This window comes from Saccostrea echinata, unplaced genomic scaffold (genome assembly GCF_033153115.1).
Source record: "Saccostrea echinata isolate AGI-Se365-2 ecotype Australia unplaced genomic scaffold, CSIRO_AGI_Sech_v1 ptg000014l, whole genome shotgun sequence".
NCBI lineage: Eukaryota > Metazoa > Mollusca > Bivalvia > Ostreida > Ostreidae > Saccostrea > Saccostrea echinata.
In genome coordinates, this window is record NW_026889763.1 from 1400001 (window position 1) to 1419332 (window position 19332).

At 31.8% G+C, this 19332-nt stretch overlaps 2 protein-coding genes across 7 annotated transcripts in view; one reads left to right on the forward strand and one right to left on the reverse strand.

The window, feature by feature from the left end:
* LOC133186618 (small ribosomal subunit protein mS39-like) overlaps positions 1 to 11895 on the reverse strand; it is a 38397-nt gene extending 26502 nt beyond the window's left edge. The window contains exons 1-15 of the mRNA XM_061321852.1: positions 11808 to 11895; positions 10681 to 10736; positions 10422 to 10461; positions 9833 to 9878; positions 9566 to 9631; positions 7975 to 8091; positions 6995 to 7115; positions 6405 to 6537; positions 5292 to 5388; positions 4150 to 4210; positions 2888 to 2970; positions 2184 to 2343; positions 1667 to 1735; positions 929 to 1009; positions 553 to 581 (exon numbers count right to left, since the gene is read on the reverse strand). Of these exons, the coding sequence (XP_061177836.1) occupies positions 553 to 581; positions 929 to 1009; positions 1667 to 1735; positions 2184 to 2343; positions 2888 to 2970; positions 4150 to 4210; positions 5292 to 5388; positions 6405 to 6537; positions 6995 to 7115; positions 7975 to 8091; positions 9566 to 9631; positions 9833 to 9878; positions 10422 to 10461; positions 10681 to 10736; positions 11808 to 11869 (1221 nt within the window). The 5' untranslated portion in view covers positions 11870 to 11895. The remainder of the gene's footprint in view (positions 1 to 552; positions 582 to 928; positions 1010 to 1666; positions 1736 to 2183; positions 2344 to 2887; positions 2971 to 4149; positions 4211 to 5291; positions 5389 to 6404; positions 6538 to 6994; positions 7116 to 7974; positions 8092 to 9565; positions 9632 to 9832; positions 9879 to 10421; positions 10462 to 10680; positions 10737 to 11807) is intronic.
* A 148-nt stretch (positions 11896 to 12043) lies between these two features.
* The window catches only part of LOC133186616 (basic salivary proline-rich protein 2-like), a 35556-nt gene continuing 28267 nt past the window's right edge, over positions 12044 to 19332 (forward strand). For 2 of the 6 annotated variants that reach the window (XM_061321847.1, XM_061321846.1), the window contains exons 1-2: positions 12049 to 12268; positions 15622 to 15721. In XM_061321847.1, coding sequence (XP_061177831.1) covers positions 15650 to 15721 — 72 coding nt within the window. In that variant the 5' untranslated portion in view covers positions 12049 to 12268; positions 15622 to 15649. Of the gene's footprint in view, positions 12269 to 15621; positions 15722 to 19332 lie in introns of all 6 variants that reach the window. The other 4 variants (XM_061321849.1, XM_061321848.1, XM_061321851.1 and 1 more) reach the window with 3 other exon arrangements.

Consider the following 19332-nt stretch of genomic DNA (forward strand, 5'->3'; position numbering starts at 1 on the left):
CCCCCCCTAAACTTCGTTTGCGGGGGGTATAAAAATGTTGATGCAGTTGAATAGTCCTCATCAGTATGTATCAACATATGAAGTTTGATTACACTATCTTGAATGGTATCTTTAAAACTGAGCTAAACACTAATTTAAGAAAAGTGAGGTCAAGGTCAAAGTAAAGGTCAAGGTCAAAAAATGTTGATGCAGTTGCATAGCTCTCATCAATATCTATCAGCATATGAAGTTTGATTGATAAAAATATCTTGGATAGTTTCTTTGAAACTGAGCTTTGAACAGAGCTAAACGCAAAGTGTGACAGAAGGACAGACGGAAGGACGGACATGACAAACACTATAATATGCCCTGGCCATATTCATTGTGAGGCATAAAAATGTTGGCAGCTCTGGGTTTCAATACACATTGCCCAAATAGTGTTTTATAAGGGAAAACATTTGCAAATGTAAATATAGGTAATTTAAATATTTTCTCATATACTGCAAGGTTAAGAACCTTAGATTTAATTATTACCTTTGTACTATTTACACATTTTTAAGTATTTCAACTTACGATCTTTAATGCCCTTATGATGAATTTCCCTGTAAAACAATAATAAAATGAAATCATTACAAGTTCATTAATTTGCAAAATTTACAAATAGTGTAATATAATTAATAGTTTCAATTTCATAATTTCCTAGTACGAAAAATTTAAAAGTATTATACATGTAGCATATTTTCAATTTTTTCTCCATCGTGACAAATTTCTCCATGACCTTTGACGTCTACTGCATGTATTATATTGATCTTATTTTTCAAAAGTTTTTATCAAACAATATTTTGATATTCATGGGTAAAGCAAGAGTTGCTGTATTGACTCACAAGCAAACAGACATAAATTACTACATTTGTATTTCCATCTACACAATTCACTGCGCACAACTTACTGCCTTGTGGGCCGACATCCTTAAACCTTTTTCCCTCAATCTCATCCATCATTAGGTTCATGACCCGCATGACCCCTGAACCTGTATATAATTATTCATTAGACATATATCAAATGACATCAAAAATTAGCAGGGACATTTAGTGAGTTTTTTTTTTAAAAAGTGCCCCCGAGTTTTCTGAAAGTTAAATACATGTACATAGTTATATGTACCTACCATACCATACATGCACTTCAGAAACTCTGAAGTAGGCAAATTAAGCATACCACTCTTAATCAGCTCAGCAATGCTTAGACAAAACTAATTGTTTACACCAACTCACAGAAAATTAATCATGAATCAATCATTTAACATGGTGAAATGTTTTACGGTGTTAATACTGTAAACCAAATTTTATTCACGTGACAAATATCGGCTAGTTTCACAACCTACTTAAACTCGCGAATACTAATTGCCGGAACCATTTATTTTGCTTTGTATTTGTAAAGAATCTTTCCTCAGTCTCGAAAATTAATCGTCACAAATTAATTTCAAACTGACGAATCGAGAACAAAAGGTGACGCGAATAATAGTTGGTTTGCAGTATACAATAATTGTAATAATTTTCACTTACAAAATTGTGTAAATTCTAAATAGGTCAAGATTCTTGCCAAAATATTTTTGACCAAGCAAATTAATTCTGGTCCAAAATAAGCACCTTTCCTGCATCTTAATTTTCTAAGTAACAGGAATACATACTTGTTCCTTTTCCAAATACTGACATATCTAAAAGACTGGTGAGTATACTCAAAGTGTCCAAAGTGGGTTCTGAAAATGAGGAATCCATCAAATAAAAAGTGTACCATTACATTGGTTTTTCTTTTCTTTATAGTTTATTCCCAAATTTTGTAATTTAATGATCACAATGACCATATATGCCCTCAAAATAGTAAATAGGTGTAATACATTTAAGGTTTCATTTTCATTTAAAGATATCCGAGAAAATTCAAGTTAACCAATAAGTTTACAGATAAACACCATTAAGGTGTTTACTATACAGTTGAGCCTCATCTAATCCTGATACTTGTCTTCCCAAACAATTTGTCCAGATTAATAAAGCATCCCGATCGCTGAAATGAATCTCTTATAACTGGTAAATAAAAATGTAAATTTTTCCCAACAACTCTCCTCTGGAAGGTGAAGCATCTGAATTAATTGCATCTGGATTAACGAGGTTCTATGTACACCAGAGTCCATCCTACACTGAAACACTTACCGATTCCAACATCTTTCATATCAGCAATAAGTTTTAATCCATAATCCAGGCATTCAGAATTATTTGAGTCAAAGCGTTGAGATTTTAGCCCCAGCAGAGCCATGTTATAGGTCTCTACTGTTGGATGATAACCAGCCTTTTTCATGTCATTCAATACTTGCTGGAAAGAAAAATGCCATCAGGAAACTAATGCATATCTCCACTATAGATTAAAAGTATATTTCATTATTCTCCATTTATTCTAAATAAATTGGAATTGATTCTATGACTGCTAAATAAGAATGCTCACTGAAATACTAACATATTTCTTAGTTCAACAACAGTCATTTTACAAATATTTCTAAAATAAGTAAATATTCATGCTCAGTTGAACTTCTGTTACATAGATACAGTTGTTATCTTGAATATCACTGATATGTTGAAGTGACTTGGAAGTCCCAATCTCTGTTTTTTTATGTATTTTACCCCAATACTTTGAATCCTTGGATATTTCTAGTTTTTGTCTTGAGCCCATCATGTTTACGATGAGGATTGACTGTACATTTGTTTTAAAATTTACTCAGTACTCTATACCACTATAAATATCATTATTCATAACCTTGTGACATGCCCGTAAAGAAATGATTACTTATTGCTTAATCCAATAATGTATTTTACCTACACACTTAATACTGTTTGAGAAATCAGGTGAAAAATCAACTCACATGGACAGCTTTGTATGGTTCTTGAAGAGACACAAAAAGCGTTGGAGCATGACTCAGGATGTAATGATAGGTCTTCCTCTCCACTGGAAAATACAGCATTAATTAATGAAATGCATAAAAGGTCATTCTTTTTGTGTCATAATTTCAATTAACAATGCAATTAAGGATGGACTCTTCAATTATTTATTTCATTAAAACTAGAAAACTGACAAAGTCAGAGAGGGCCCTGCTAAGGGCTGTTAAAAGGACAAAGTCGTATGACCCTTAGGCTAGACTCTATAGGTGTCTTGCTCTTATAGTAAAGCACTAATGTTCAAAATCTGAAAACATTTCATTGAAAACTGAGTTATCACATTACAACGAAAGTGTTGACGGACAGACAGACAGATAGATGGATGGATCCAAAAATATATAGGTGTCTTGCTCTTATAAAAAAAGTATTCATATACAAAATTTGAAAACATTTTGATGGAGACCGTTTGAGTCATCATGTCACAACAAAGTGTCATGGATGCATACAGACAAACAGGCGGAGTGAAATGACCCCAAAATCTACTGGGTGTCTTGCTCTTATGATAAAGTACTTTAAATTTATATGTACAAAATTTGAAAACATTTCATTGAAAACTGTTTGAGCTATTGCACAACAAAGTGTTGACAGACAGACAGAGGGATAGACAGACAGACAAAGTGATTCCTAGAGGGCTCCTGCATTTTCTTGCGGGGCCCTAATTAATTAAGATTTCAGATTCAATAAGACAATTTAACGAACTGATGGTATCAATTAAATTAAATTTGACATTTTTTGCAGTATTTATGTTGATGGCAAACATGTTCTTTAAATAATACTTCTCATGAAGCTAAATATATGTTTTAAATTATACATAATCAAAAATATCCACGAAGGTACAGAAGATACCAGTGCCTATATTTCTTATCAAAAAATGAATACCCTGGATACCTATATACTTATTAATCTCTTACTTAATTTACTTCTTTACATATTTACATACTATATACAGGAAGATGTACACATATAATGTACAGTGTACATAATGCATGTATGTACATTCAGAGAAAAATACTGTAAGTTTCAGCAGATATGCTTATAATGAAAAAACTCTTACTGCAAAGTGACTTTTTATTCTCTGTGGTTTAAAAATGTGTTATGAACTCATCCAGTGCAAAGAATTACATTTGAAATGAAACCTAAGTGTTCATCCCTGGCACTTTTGCTATAAGCTGTGTTTTACTGTACCTACATGGTGTTTTAGTGTTCTTCATTGTTTCGTAAAATTTCAGACATTCCCTTGGCTTCTTCAACTGAAAATAGATTAATTATAAATAGAAATAAATACTTCAATAACACAAACTTTTTTTTTGAAAAGAACTATCAATAATTCATGTATTATTTAGCGAAAGAATATCTCTTTGTTTGTTTTTCATTTTATATCTGTTTTTTTTTTTTTTTTTTTTGGGGGGGGGGGGGAGGGGGAATTGAAATCAGAACCAATGAACCAATTGCAGTTGTTGTACTTGAACCATTACCATGATCTTATATACATACATGTATGTATACTAACTTACATAAATGTAAAACATGATCATCTATACACATCTCAGAAGAGTTCAGATATTGTCATGTGAACAAACTGTATACCCACCTCAGCAGAGTTCAGACACTAGCTGTCATGTGAACAAATTGAATACCCACCTCAGCAGAGTTCAGATACTGTCAAATGAACAAATTGTATACCCATCTCAGCAGAGTTCAGATTCTGTTCAATGAACGAATTGAATACCCACCTCAGCAGAGTTAAGACACTGTCAAATGAACAAATCGTATACCCACCTCAGCAGAGTTCAGACACTGTCAAATGAACAAATTGTATACCCACCTCAGCAGAGTTCAGACACTGTCAAATGAACAAATCGTATACCCACCTCAGCTGAGTTCAAATACTGTCAAATGAACAAATTCTATACCCACCTCAGCTGAGTTCAAATACTGTCAAATGAACAAATCCTATACCCACCTCAGCAGAGTTTAGACACTGTCAAATGAACAAATTGTATACCCACCTCAGCAGAGTTCAGACACTGTCAAATGAGCAAATCGTATACCCACCTCAGCAGAGTTCAGATACTGTCAAATGAACAAATTGTATACCCACCTCAGCAGAGTTCAGATACTGTCCAATGAACAAATTCTATACCCACCTCAGCAGAGTTCAGATACTGTCCAATGAACAAATTCTATACCCACCTCAGCTGAGTTCAGATACTGTCCAATGAACAAATTGAATACCCACCTCAGCTGAGTTCAGATACTGTCCAATGAACAAATTGAATACCCACCTCAGCTGAGTTCAGATACTGTCCAATGAACAAATTGTATACCCACCTCAGCAGAGTTCAGATACTGTCGAATAAATGAATTGTAGACAGCAGGAGGCTTCTCTGCTTCAAACAAGAACAAATCATTGAGAATGTTGTCTAATCTGTAAATATTAAAAGGGGAACCTTAACATATAATGACAACTCAATAGGATTTTAAACAGATATTCAAAAAAAAAAAACCCCAAAAAGCACTATCTTCTATTTACAAGTTGATATATTTTGGACACAATCTTCCTATGTATTCATGTGCAACATACATAACTAAATACCAAGCAACATACATAACTAAATACCAAGCATATACGTCTTTACCATCATAGCATATTATTTTAAAAGAAGTAATGAACATACATGCATTTTTGAACATTTTTATTGGGATATAAAATGCAGTGGAACTTCAGATCAGCATTACAGTATATTTGATAAAGTATCAACTGCAATTTACACCCCCAAAATAAAAATTCTTTCATTTTTAACTGATATGCAAGAAATAACCACATGGTAATGCATAAACCATTTACTACAGTACTGTAAATAACTTTTTAATCGTGAGAACTTTTTTTTTTGTGTTATTACACAAGACGGTCTTCTTGCAAAATTTTTTTCTCTTGTATATTTTTATTAGACCATAGACAACGATAACAAGATTTCGTTAAAATAAATTCTGGTTCATAAATACCAAATACCTTTTCTCACAAAAATAAGGTGTTGTGAAAATTTGGTGATCTATAGCATCATAAAAAAAACTATATTGATCTTACAAAAATTTAAGATGAAATTGTGCTCACATACACATGTATGTGTATGACAGTGTATAGTGTTCCAAATTACAAGTTTTCATAAGTTCTTTATCTTCATTTGGAAAAGCAAATTTTCATGCAGTTATTGTAAATAGACAGTGTGGTGCAATCATGAATTAAAACTTTCAGTATTTATTCAAATTTATCTGATTCCCTTGCTCTATGTTACTGAGCAGGCCAGAAGTATCAAGTTCATGCTGGGCGATATAAAAGAATTTTTTCTGCAGGTATTTTTCTTAGATATTTTATGGCCAGAATTAATCCACAGAAAAATCAATTCTTACTTAAGAAATCATCAATTCTCCTCTCAAACTTACGGCAAGTATTTTTCCGACTTGAATTTATCCAGTAGTTCTATTTCCTCTGGTTCTGTCGCTGTGTGATCCCTCAGGCAATAAAAGCTGAGGAAATGTATCAAATGTTCTAATGTTTGTCCAGACATCGTTTTCCCTGAAATAAGCATATTTTTTATATAACTTCCTATTATGGAAAGAAGACTAACTGAAGAATATGATAATGTTATTACAGTGAAACCTATGTAATCCAACATGCACTGAGAGACAAATTTTGTTCAGAAGAGAGAGGGTGTTGGATTACACATAGTAAAATGGAATGAAAATAAACAGTGGATTTCACAGTGAAATGGATTGCACAGGTGTCAGATTAAACAGTTTTCACTGTAATATAGTCAAGCCTTGTTATTTCAAACTTGATGGAAATGAAGATGATTTCAGATTTCAAAGTGTTTGAGATATTGAGGTTTTCATACATGATGAAAGAGTGTTTAGAACTTCCAACTCACTTCAAAATATCCACGGTATTTAAAATATCGATTTCTTGAGATACTGAAATTCAATGTATTTGTCTGAGCACAGTAATAGTTTATAAGGACAGAAAATCAATTCACCTTCTGGAACTATTTTATGGCAGAGTGCCAACACCTTTTCTACATCTCTTTGTTCAATCTGCTCTTTAATGGCTTCTTCTAAATCATCTTCACTTTCTTTGGTCACAATGGGATCAAATACCTGTAATGTAAAAGAGAAACTAGTTCTCAGATATCATTGCTGTTTATTGAACAATCAAGGTCAAAAGACAAGATCAAGATTAACCCTTAAAAGGTTAAAATGATTTACATGTGCCTATATATGAAGACAGAGCTTAATGAAGACATATTAACTGATATTCCATAACCGAGTTAAATGCAAATGTTTCTTGCATATGGACTTCACCAATTCAAACTTGATTTGTTGTGCAATTCTGCAGAATATTGTAACAATGTCAAATCTTAATTCAAAAACATAATTTAGAGTATTGTTAAGTAAGGCATACATATCCTAACCAATCTCGATACTCAAAATGTGTGTTTTCACTCTTTAAAGAAATACTTTACAAAACTCTCTAATTGCTTCAAAAGTATGAAACTTGCAAAAGTTTCTTTAAATAAGTTGTGAATTTTTTAACACCTTTTTCCCAAACTACTGCTACATGTACAATGTACATGTATGTATAACATGAAGATGATAGTCATTACATACAGAGCAACAAAATCATTTGAAAGAGATTAAACAATAGAGTAAGCAATCATATCAAAAAATTTCTTTTCCTCTTCAACTTAAAATGCATGTTCAGTGTATGCTATCAAGTTAATGTATATGCCTGTACTTGAAATTTTTAGCATTTGTTTTCTGGAAAGTCAAGATCTTAAGACTAAAAGGTTTGTGTCACCATCTTTTACTTAGTAAACAAAAACATGAACAGAGGTCAAGATTTTTCATGGCTATGGGTCAGTGCTATCATCTTGACTCATATACTGAACAGTTTCACAGGTACATGAACAACCTGGTTTAGATCTCAGAGGCCCCAGAGTCAGTGTCACTAATTTACCTTAGTTGGGGGTTCCACTGGTACATGGGCAGGTGTCCCCTCAAACACCTCGGGGTACATACTCATCATCATTCTCGCTGCTTTCCTCCCTGATGCTGTGGAAAGCATCATTTCTGCCTGAAAAATATAATTAACATCAAGTTAAAATACAGGTAAATATAAACTATTTTATCACACATTTACTCCTTTATATAGTGGATATAGCTCATAGGATATTGTTTTCATATCAACAGTTGGCATTACAATGGTTTTTGCATAAAAGTTCGATGATGTGGATTCCTATGTAAAAACAGAGTAAAACATGTGATAGCAATGTGTAAAACATGATAAAAAGAATCTCCCACTGGTTTGTGGTTGGATATGAATCTTATCCAAGGAGTTGTGCATTTTCTATCCCTGAGCCTTGGCAAGGGGATAGAAAACACACAGTGAGTTGGATGAAAATCATATCCAACCACAAGCCATTGGAGATCCTATATTTATCAATCACAAGTTAGTTTTTCTTAAATATTTTATGATGATTACATTTGCAACAGCTTGGTTAAAACATTGAAAAAATTGCAGTCACTCATTATTTTGAGTACACAACTACTGAATTACTAAGTTATTTTTGCCCTGTGTTATTTTGTCCTATCACTTCTGCAATCTACTTTGCTCCAATTTTAATATGCCAAGACAAAGTTGCATTAAAGAGATACATTGTATTTCTATTTTCTGTTAAATTTGTCCTATTTTGAATTTTCCCACTGATGAGGAAGGCAAATGCAGCTAAAATAAAATGGGAGCAAAAGTGACCATGTGTTTAGTAGATAATCTAGAAATGGAATATTTTAAACAGAAGTTTAAATTGATAGTAGAAAATTTATTTTTTACAATGGTTTTAAATCTTGATTAATTTTTGAGATTTTGTTTTTGATATTGTTTTCTTTTCTTTTTTTTTAAATGCCTAGCATGTCTGGGCATGCAGATATCAATCAATTTAGATGAAAAATAAATACATGTACATGGAATACTCGCAGTCTAGTGAAAATAATTTTAGCTAAATGCAAGAAGTAAGGCCATTCCAAGTTTTTTCTCTGTTTAGCGTCCACCCTTCAAAAACCTACCTACCTATTCGCAAAAAACACACAAGCCAAAAAATAAAACACAGACTTTATAGTCTTTAAAAAGACGTCATTCAAAGCATTTCATTTCATTAATCTATTTATCACGTACAAAAATCTATTCTTTAGCAAAATCAAGATATTAAATGCTTAAAATATACCTAATATGACATATTGTAAACAAATATCTAGAGATATTGACAGAATTGAAAGACTTTGACCAGAATAATCAATTTCAGAGCTCCTGATTTTGTTTGTTTTTTCTCATTTGGGGTGTCAAAAACCAAGCTGCACGTGGACGCTAAACATAGAAAAAACTTCGAATGGACAAATCATCTATATACATGTATAAAACATGTATGTGCCTTTTAAGCTCTGTTGCATTACTGCCATGCAATGTTATTATAAACAAATTTCTTTCAATTCGATTTGGTCATTGGAAAGTTCACATCTTTTACATGTCAGTTTAAGAGAATAAGAGTATGCACCTTCATAAACTGGCGATGGTAACAGGCTGGATCATCAATGGAAAATTTTCCATAACTTCGGCATTCCTAGAAAGTTAAAAATATCAAGAATTATTCTTGTAGTCAAGCAGAAGGCAACAATATCTAGATTTTAATGAGAACTCCTAAAAAAAAAAGATAAATAAAAAATATTTTTTTAAGTGAAATATTTAAAAAAAACCCAGAGAAATCTGGCCAATATTTTTGTACATGTTTAAAATTTATGGTCTATATTTCTGTATTACATACATATCCAACACTTTCTTCCAGAGCTTCTAATAATGCTGTTGGGGACCTAAAAAGAGTGTCAGATGTATATAAATGTACATGTAAATACACATTATCCACTTTCATTCAATAACATTTAAAATGTGAAAATACTATGAAAACTTCAAAACCAATTTCATTTCTGTGAGAAGCTCTGCTAAAACAGTTTGAATTTCCTTGCAAACTACAAAAGTTAGTGCCTGTATAATTATTCACAAACACTTTGCCTTATTTTGTGTATTAGTCATAATTGTACAGATATTTACAACTGTCTTAGCTACAACATCAAGTGATGTAACTAAATATGAATGTAGTCCTGTACATTTACCATTATGAAAATATGTTCTTGTACATTGCATATACTGGTAATTACAGTGATTAATTAAGAGAACATTTTTGAATACAGTGAATAGAAATTATGCTCTTTTAAAACATAATAAAGAAAGTGAAACTACATGGATGTCATAGATGTTACATAATAGGTTTCTTCATCACCTCTGTAAGAATATTGGGTAACAACAAAATCAATCTAGTATATCCAAAGTGACTTATCTGTTTACAATATAATTACCTGTTTATCTTTTTGGGGGCATAGATTTTTGGATATGTGTCTGGAAAAAAAAATCATGAAAATTTACTTAATGTGTTTAACAGCAATGTCACATGCCCAACTATTACAACTAAAATTGTGCCACAGTGGTTCAAGTTTTCTCAAGGTTTTTAATATTTACTGGTTCACAATTTTTAGGACATGTATTGAGTCCCTGATATCATTTCCAAAAAAAAAATTCCTGGTATAAATTTCAGTGGATTATTAAAGTTGTTCTTACCTCTAGGAGTGGAACTTTGTAGTTGTGAGCAGGATATACATGGAATTAACTGAAGCCTAAGATGACAAAGAAATAAATTGTGTTATAAAATTTATACTTTAAATCAAAATTCTGTACAGAATATGGAAGGATAAGAAAAAGATATTAAAATATTCAGAAAAAGTGGAAAAGAATCAAGACTGTAGTACATTTATTGGAAATGCTCTATTTTCCTTCATAACTTTCCTTAAAATATCAGTTAAGGATCTTCTTTAGAAACAAAAAAAGTTTTTGAACATTGAGAAAATATACTGAGTGCAGCGAACTCAATAGACTGACTTGTAAGAGCAGAGAAGATTTGAACTGAAATCTGTATAATTTGTCAAGGCTGCATATTTTGTGTGAAACCTTCCCAGAATTCTTTTGCAACCACAATTCCATGCAATAATGGTAAATATAACAGGCCTGCAGTTATCTTGAAGACTGAGTTCTTGCAGAGAGCATATTAAGCATGATAAGAGAAACAAAAATTAATTGCATCTACTCAACAATGTCTTTCTTTTAAAAATGCACCATTTAGACTCAGTTATGGAAGTGCAATTAATGTGTGATATCATATCACAGTCCAGACTGTCTCATGCAGTTTGAGTTTTAAGAGGTTGATCAGAGTTAAAAGTGTGAGCTGTAAACAGACTGGTAAAGGTTTTTGATTGTATATATACAACTGGGTTTGCCCCAGTGATCTCACTGTAAATCATAAAAATCTCAACATTACGCTTACCTATTTTATTTTCAACATAGGGAACCAGCGATTAACTCCAAGGAAAAAAATGATCAAAGACAACGAAATATTATGTACAGTGAGTGTATAGAAATAATGTTGCTTACTTAAATGTGAGGAAATTCGGATATATAAGTGTTCAATCAAAATATATCATTGAATTAGTTGGCATATTGTGAAAAAAGTTCCTCATATCTTCATTGTAGTAATGACTTCCAACATAATTTCTTGAGAACGTTTTCGTCTTGATCTTAAAATCAAATTTTGAGGAAATTCGAAAGGATAGCTGCATGCCGATCGTTTGATGCTTACGTCAAACAAAGGTGAGCAGTGTTTTAATAAAAAAAAATATATGTGCAGAATTTACCTTTGTAGCTGCTTTGCCTTAAAAATCAGATTTGGTCCTCTCTGTCTCAAACATGTTCCCATGCTGAAAAAAAAAATCAAAACTGAAAAACTGACAGTGACACAGATATCTATCAACGTCGGAGAAACTCTTTAGGTCAGAACCACGAACCCGATTGATTTTCTACATCATTAGGCTACTTGCTGAAGTTGCTCGGAGCTGGTTACCTGTGACAGTAATTATTGTTTTGTCCAATATAATACCAAAGGGTGAAGAACCGACCATTCTTGTTTAGTTTTGGAGTCTTTACACATCTACAGCTTCTCAGGGAAAAGTAGTACCTAGAGATAATTTGTGTAAACATTATTTTCGAACCAGGAAGTGATATTTTGATCGAAAAGGAAGTTGTTATACTGCGTCAAGTTTTTCTAACTTTCAAAGTTTGGAGTCATGAAGTAACAGTTTCAAACTCAGAGAAAATTGTAAGTAACTAATTAGTGTTATTTTTGTGTGATTAATTGTGCAGTCTACTTTGAATATTTCATTATGTTAGTATGTGCATGTGATTTAAATACAGTAAACCAAGGACATTCTTCACACATTTACAATTTTGACCAGACAATCAAGAGAGAGAGAGAGAGAGAGAGAGAGAGAGAGAGAGAGAGAGAACATTTACATGTATTTTAATTTATGATATGATTTTTGCATAATGAAATTATTATTAATTATATGCATTAATGCATCGATCATGGTATTATTATTTACATTAACATACATTCAGACATTCAGGGTTATTAATATTCATCACTTTGGCTTCATGATTATTATAGTTAATCCTTTTTATTATGTGAGTATTTAGCAATATAGGTTTAACACCGATTCATTGTACAATAATTTACCTATATATTGATCATCATGATGGTGTTGTACGTATAAAAAATCAAAATTATACAAAGTCATGTTAAATGTGTATAGTGTGGGCCATGCATATCAGCCTGGGTAGAGCAGTGGGTAGTGCACTAGTGATGCAGGGGTCCTGGGTTCGATTCCCAGTCTAGCCATGCATTTTCTCCTTTCCTTTTAAAAACGTAATGCTGCTTATTCATTGAAGATGAAGAATCAGAAAAAATCAGAATTAATTTTAAAGTCTTCATTTCATTTTTTTCATATCATTTTCCTCCAATCTTATCATGCTGTTATTAACTCTTTATATATATATATATCCCTTCAGTGATTAGAAATTCTTCACATATTGTTAATAGTAAAGCAGCAAAAACACTTGTAATGATTTATGCAAAGTAATTTTAACTCCCCATTATAAGTTTTAAAAAAAGTATTAAACTTAATCGGATATAATGAATTATGTTTATAAATATGTATCACAATTCTTCATTCCATTCCCCAGCTGGTACTTCATTATATCTAAATATAAGCGTGTTTCACTGTATCTATAGTTCTAATGAAGTTGCAAGGAATTTGAACCATATGTTTTTTAGCACATTTTAATGGCAGTAAAAATCAAAACCATGTAACCAATTACCCCATCATGATTGCTCATATTACATCATTCAGATTTAGCTGTTAGGGTAACAAAAAAAAAAAAAGAAGAATTAATCTACATTAGCATGATTAGAGGGACCTTAATTTAAACCTAGAACATGTAGAATGTCAAAACTCATATTAAGGTAAAACTTGTTTATTGTTGACATGGATATATAGCAAATTTATGGATGTAGCACATTTATGTACAGAGCAAATTTTTTTTTGATCCCTGGCAAAATTCTTTATTCTTAACAATTCTTTGTAAAACATGTATATTGTGAATTAGCTATATACATGTATTAACTTTAACAGATTCATTATCATGTGGATATAATGGACATAGTGAAGAAAAATCCTAGCAAGGTCCCCAGGACTTTGTTATAACCTTGCAAGGTCTTACTGTATCATTTAAAGCAGTGATAATGCCTCTTAGACAATACATATAATTATGTATATGTATATAATTATAGTAGAAAAAAAACTTCCTTAAAACACAATTAGTGACCATTTAGCACTGTCTGTGCTGATGTCTGAGTACACTTAACTTTCTCTTTGTACCATCACTACAATGACTCCTAGATCATAGATGTAGAGAATATATTTATATAAATACTAGAACAATGTACATGGGTGTAGGAATGAAATCTTTCATGTGTCAAAGTTAAGAACTTCATATTGAGGGTATATAATCACATCTTGTATTATTGCTGTGTTGCCTATATATGTATGAAACAATTTGTTTTTAAGTGTGGATCATAAATATTTTACAGACATACATGTCAATTATAGTTCAGTTTATGATATCATTACACAAACATACAGTCCAGAGTAAACTGTTGTGTTCCATGTAAATTATACTTGTAATTTCTACTAGTAATTAATTCATATTGTATCAATAAACAAAACAACAATTAAGACATATTACAGTGATTTGTGAAGTCTAAATTAAGACATTGATAATCTCAGGTTCAGAAAATTGTAATCTAAGCTTTATTAATGAATACTAGCTTTAAATTCACAGGCTATAAATCACTCAGGTGTATCTACAAACTTTCATAACACACTAGAAAGTACATTTTTAGCTCAGCTGGACAAAGACAAGAAGAACCTATGTGATAATAAGTTGTCTATCTAGCTGTTTATTTGTCTGTAAGCAATATTTCAAAAGTCTACTCCAACTTTTTTGATCCAATATCATTTAAGCTTTGTACTGCATACAGAAAAACTGATCAATTGCACAAAGTAAAATACTCCATTTTATGTCATGGATTTCAGTTTTGATTTTTACAAAGATTGTGCAGTTGCTATATTAATTGCATGGTTAATTGTATTAAAAATGTCTGTGAAATTCTTTCCAAACTCTACTCCTCATATAGTTTTGATTTCTATAGAACTAGGTACACAGGTATACTAAACTGTACAAGGGTCATAATTCATTATCATGATTATGTTTCTATAGCTAATATTAAGTTTCAAGTACAGACGCTATTTTTCTCTTCCTTTATTACAAACCTGTAGAGCTACAGTCTTGTCAGAATCTTCTACTTCAATTAAGACTGAGCATGAAATCTTGTGCGATTTATGGATAAGTGAAGGGAAAAAAAAAAGCCAATCAATGCTTTATTACCATGTTTACTGGAACAATGAATTGTGCCCCAATTTCCCACTGCAATATTGGGGGACAATAGCCAAAAATATGGGTAATGTGGGGAAAAAAAATAGCCAATGGATGCTTTATTACAATGAATTGTCCCCCAGTTTCCCACTTCATGACAGATAACATGTACATGAGACCTGCATACTTGTGTATTTGTTATATATATCTAATGGTGTATATCCTGCTGAATCAACTGAGATCAGAGGATGAAGTGATTAAGTTTAAGACATCATACATTGTGACTGATGTAAAGTGACAGACAAGTCATACCATTTCATTTCAGTATTACATTTGTTGTCTATGGATTAATGCTTAAATTAATCCCTTGATAAATGACTTAATCTAGATTTTAAGGTAAATCTTAACAATAAATGCAGGGTTCTTATTATGGCTTTCATTTATATCTCTTAATTTGTTGCAGCAGTAACTTGTTATGTCTATTTTCTGAAAACTTAATTAGCTGCATGAATGGGTATTTTTCTGCCGACCTACCTAGTCCTTATTGCACCTGGAGGCACCTAGGGCAAGGACTAGGGATTCCCTCACTCCATTCTCCTGATTTTTTTTTTTCACTTTTCCCTAGGTAAGTTTCATTTAAGGCTATTTTTCTAATGATAATGTAATCCTCTGTTGTAGTGAAGAAAAATCAGTAAACTTGGACAAGATGAGTAGACCACCAAGAAAATTGCTCCCTCTACCAGACTCGGATGCACCAAAGTCAGGAAGGCCTCCCCCGGTTTGATAATCTTAAATTTGTTTGATAATATTAAAGATATATTTTGATGCATGGATAAATGGATTTACTTTGTCTGTCTGTCTCTATAGTCACACATTTACACAGATGTTCAGGACTTTTTTGTTCATGGATCTCATTTGTGTCTTCTTTGAAATGATTACCCTCTACAGTCATGGACATTCCTTTGAGATAAAATTCATGATTTTAAGAATGTTTTAAATGTTAGCAAATGTCCACGGTGGGCCATATTTGTTAAAAAATGCTCAGTGTATTCATATACAATATTCATGTAAGATTCTTAGAGCCTTATTCTCAACAGACTATTAACAAATGATAAATACTTATAAATAATGAATTTAGAAAAGAGTTATCTTTCTTTTTTGAAATTAAAATGTTAAAATATTTACTTATTTTTGCTGAATGATAACTTAATATAATAAGTCTTATTGGAAATATAATGGAAATTAATGTAATGATAATGATATGGATTCTTTTTTACAAAAGCATTATTATTTTTGATAAGCTAGAGGTTACTATAGACTAGTAAGTACTTATTTGGTCATTAGGCAAAAAATTCTATGTTAAGCGTCACCTGCGTGCATAGGTTTTGGTGATATTGCAGTTAAAAATAAACAAAGAAATCAAAATTTGAGGTTAAGTCATTCAGGTTTGATTTTTCATTCTACATCCCGTTTGAAAGGAAAATGAGGTGAAAAACTGCATCCCAGGTCCTTATACAAAGAAATTAAGAGTATATGCCACTATTAGAGTTAAACAAATGTACAAAGATGGTTTTAACCACCAATCCTATGACTACCCCACCAATCCTATGATAACTCCACCAATCCTATAATAACCCCACCAATCCTATAATAACCCCACCAATCATATAGTAACCCCACCCATTGTATAACAACCCCATCAATCATATAGTAACCCCACCAATCATAAAATAACCCCACCAATTGTATAATAACCCCTCTAATCATATGATAACTGTACCAATCCTTTAATAACCCCACCAACCCTAAAAAACCTACCAAGCATAAAATAATCCCACCAATCCTATAATAACCCCACTGATCAAATAATTACCCCATCAATCATATAATAACCCCACCAACCATGTAATATCCCTACCAATCATAAAATATCCCCACCAATTGTATAATAATGCCTCCAATAATATATTAACCCTACTCAATCATATGATGACCCTACCAATCATATAATAACCCCACTGATCAAATAATTACTCCACCTATCCTATAATAACCCACCAATCTTATAATAACCCCATTGATCAAATAATTATCCCACAATCATGTAATAACCCCACCAATCATATAATAACCCCACTGATCATATGATAACCCCACCGATTATTTAATAACCCCACTGATCATATAATATCCCCAGTGATCATATAATATCCCCACCAATCGTATAATAATCCACCAATCATATAATAGCCCCACTAATCATATAATAACCCCACCAATCTTATGATAATCCACCAATCATATAATAACCCAACCAATCATAAAATAACCCAACTGATCCTATAATAACCCCACTAATCCTATAATAACCCCAGCAATCATATAATAGCCCCAGTAATCATATAATAACCCCACCAATCCTTTAATAACCCCACCAATCCTATAATAACCCCACCAATCATATAATAACCTTACTGATCATATAATAACCCCACTAAACCTATAATAACCCCAACAATCATATAATAGCCCCACTAATTATATAATTACCCCACCAATAATATAATAACCCTATCAATCTTATGATAACCACACCAATCAGAAAATAAACCCACTGATCATATAATAACCCACCAATTATGAAATAACTCTACAAATCATTTAGTAACCCCACCAATCAAAAAATAACACCACAAATCAGAAAATAGCCCCACCAATCATATAATAACCCCACCAATCATTTAGTAAACCCTCCAATCATATAATAACCCCACCAATCATTTAGTAACCCAGCCAATCATATAATCACCCCACCAATCATATAGTAACCCCACTAATCATATAGTAACCCCACTAATCATATAATAACCCCACCAATCATATAATAACCCCACCAAATCTTACAATGTGTATTTTTTGACATTGTTGAATTTTTTGGTCACTGAATAGGTAATTTTCAATAAATACACATTTATTTAAAATTTTTGTTTGTTTATTTTTTCCTCCCTCCCAAGTAGGTTTTGAATTTTAAGGTGACGCTAATCATAGAATTATTTTCAACAGCCTTAAGACTGAAGTATGTTCATGAATAAAAATAAACTTTACTCTTTGACCTTCGAATCAATATAGGATTTGTCCCCTGAGCACCATGTACAATTGTATCTCAGTAGCAAGCATAAGACTGAAAGATTAAGTTGTACTCTTTAAAATTATGTCCATAAAATTAATTGACGTAACAATTGTTTTTAGTCTTAAAACTTTTAACAAGGGTGGACAACTCCTGATGCAGTCTTTATGAATTATATGAGAGAATACAGAAGAATTAAGAAAATAGTCTGAATTATAAAAATAGCTTTTTAAAAAATGATTTTACTCAAAAGATTCAATTTAATGCTGGTTAACATGTTAGATATTGCTAAAACTTCATTTCTTCCAAAAAAAAAAAAAAAAAAAGAAAAAAGAAAAAAAAAAACCCTTACTTGGATTTAAAGTAGATTATAATTGGACTACACTGAGGCTGTACATCTGATATCTTTTTTTAAAAAAAAATACAGTTAAAATTCTGTAATGTAAGATTTTAAAAATTTGATAGGGTCTCCCTTACAGAAATTTCTGATAAGTGACTTATAAGTGATTTATTCTTTTACTTATAAGTGGTTTATTCTGGACTTATACTTCACTAATACATTTAGCTTATAAGTGACTGATAAGTGACTCATTAGGATTTTATATGCAAATGAGGTGCTTGACTTATAAGTGACTTATAAGCCAAGTATTAGCCACTTTTGCTTTATGCAAGTATAGTCACTTATAAGTGACTTATAAGTCAAGTATTAGCCATTCATACTTTATCAAGTATGAGTCATTTATAAGTCACTTATAAGTGAAGTACAGCACTGCCTTTAAGGTCTTAAAGGACTTATCGCATGTTTCTAAATTATTTGAAATTAAAAGCGTAAAACGTTTCTTATGACCACAGTTTATAAATTTTGTGTTTTTACTGCGGATAAACCGCGGTAATTAACCAATTATTGACTCAAATGAAAACCGCTGAATTAAAAATCTAAGTTAATTAGATAGCGATCACGTGACCCTGTGACGTCAAAGGCGACAATGGCTGATCAGCTCTTCACGTAAATCTTACTAAAATATACGCGATACAACCTGAATTTTCTGCGTTATGGACGACCAAATCACTGATTTTATCGATATGAAATTTAATGTCCAACCTTATATTTTAGAATTGTCAGCAAGAAATAATCTAAAAAATACGTTAACAATGTAAAAATAACAGCAACGATAGCGAGGGATACGCGGCGAAGAAGAAGAAACTCGCCATCACAATACAATTTGATTTGTCATTTTATCACATGTATTAACTTAATATTT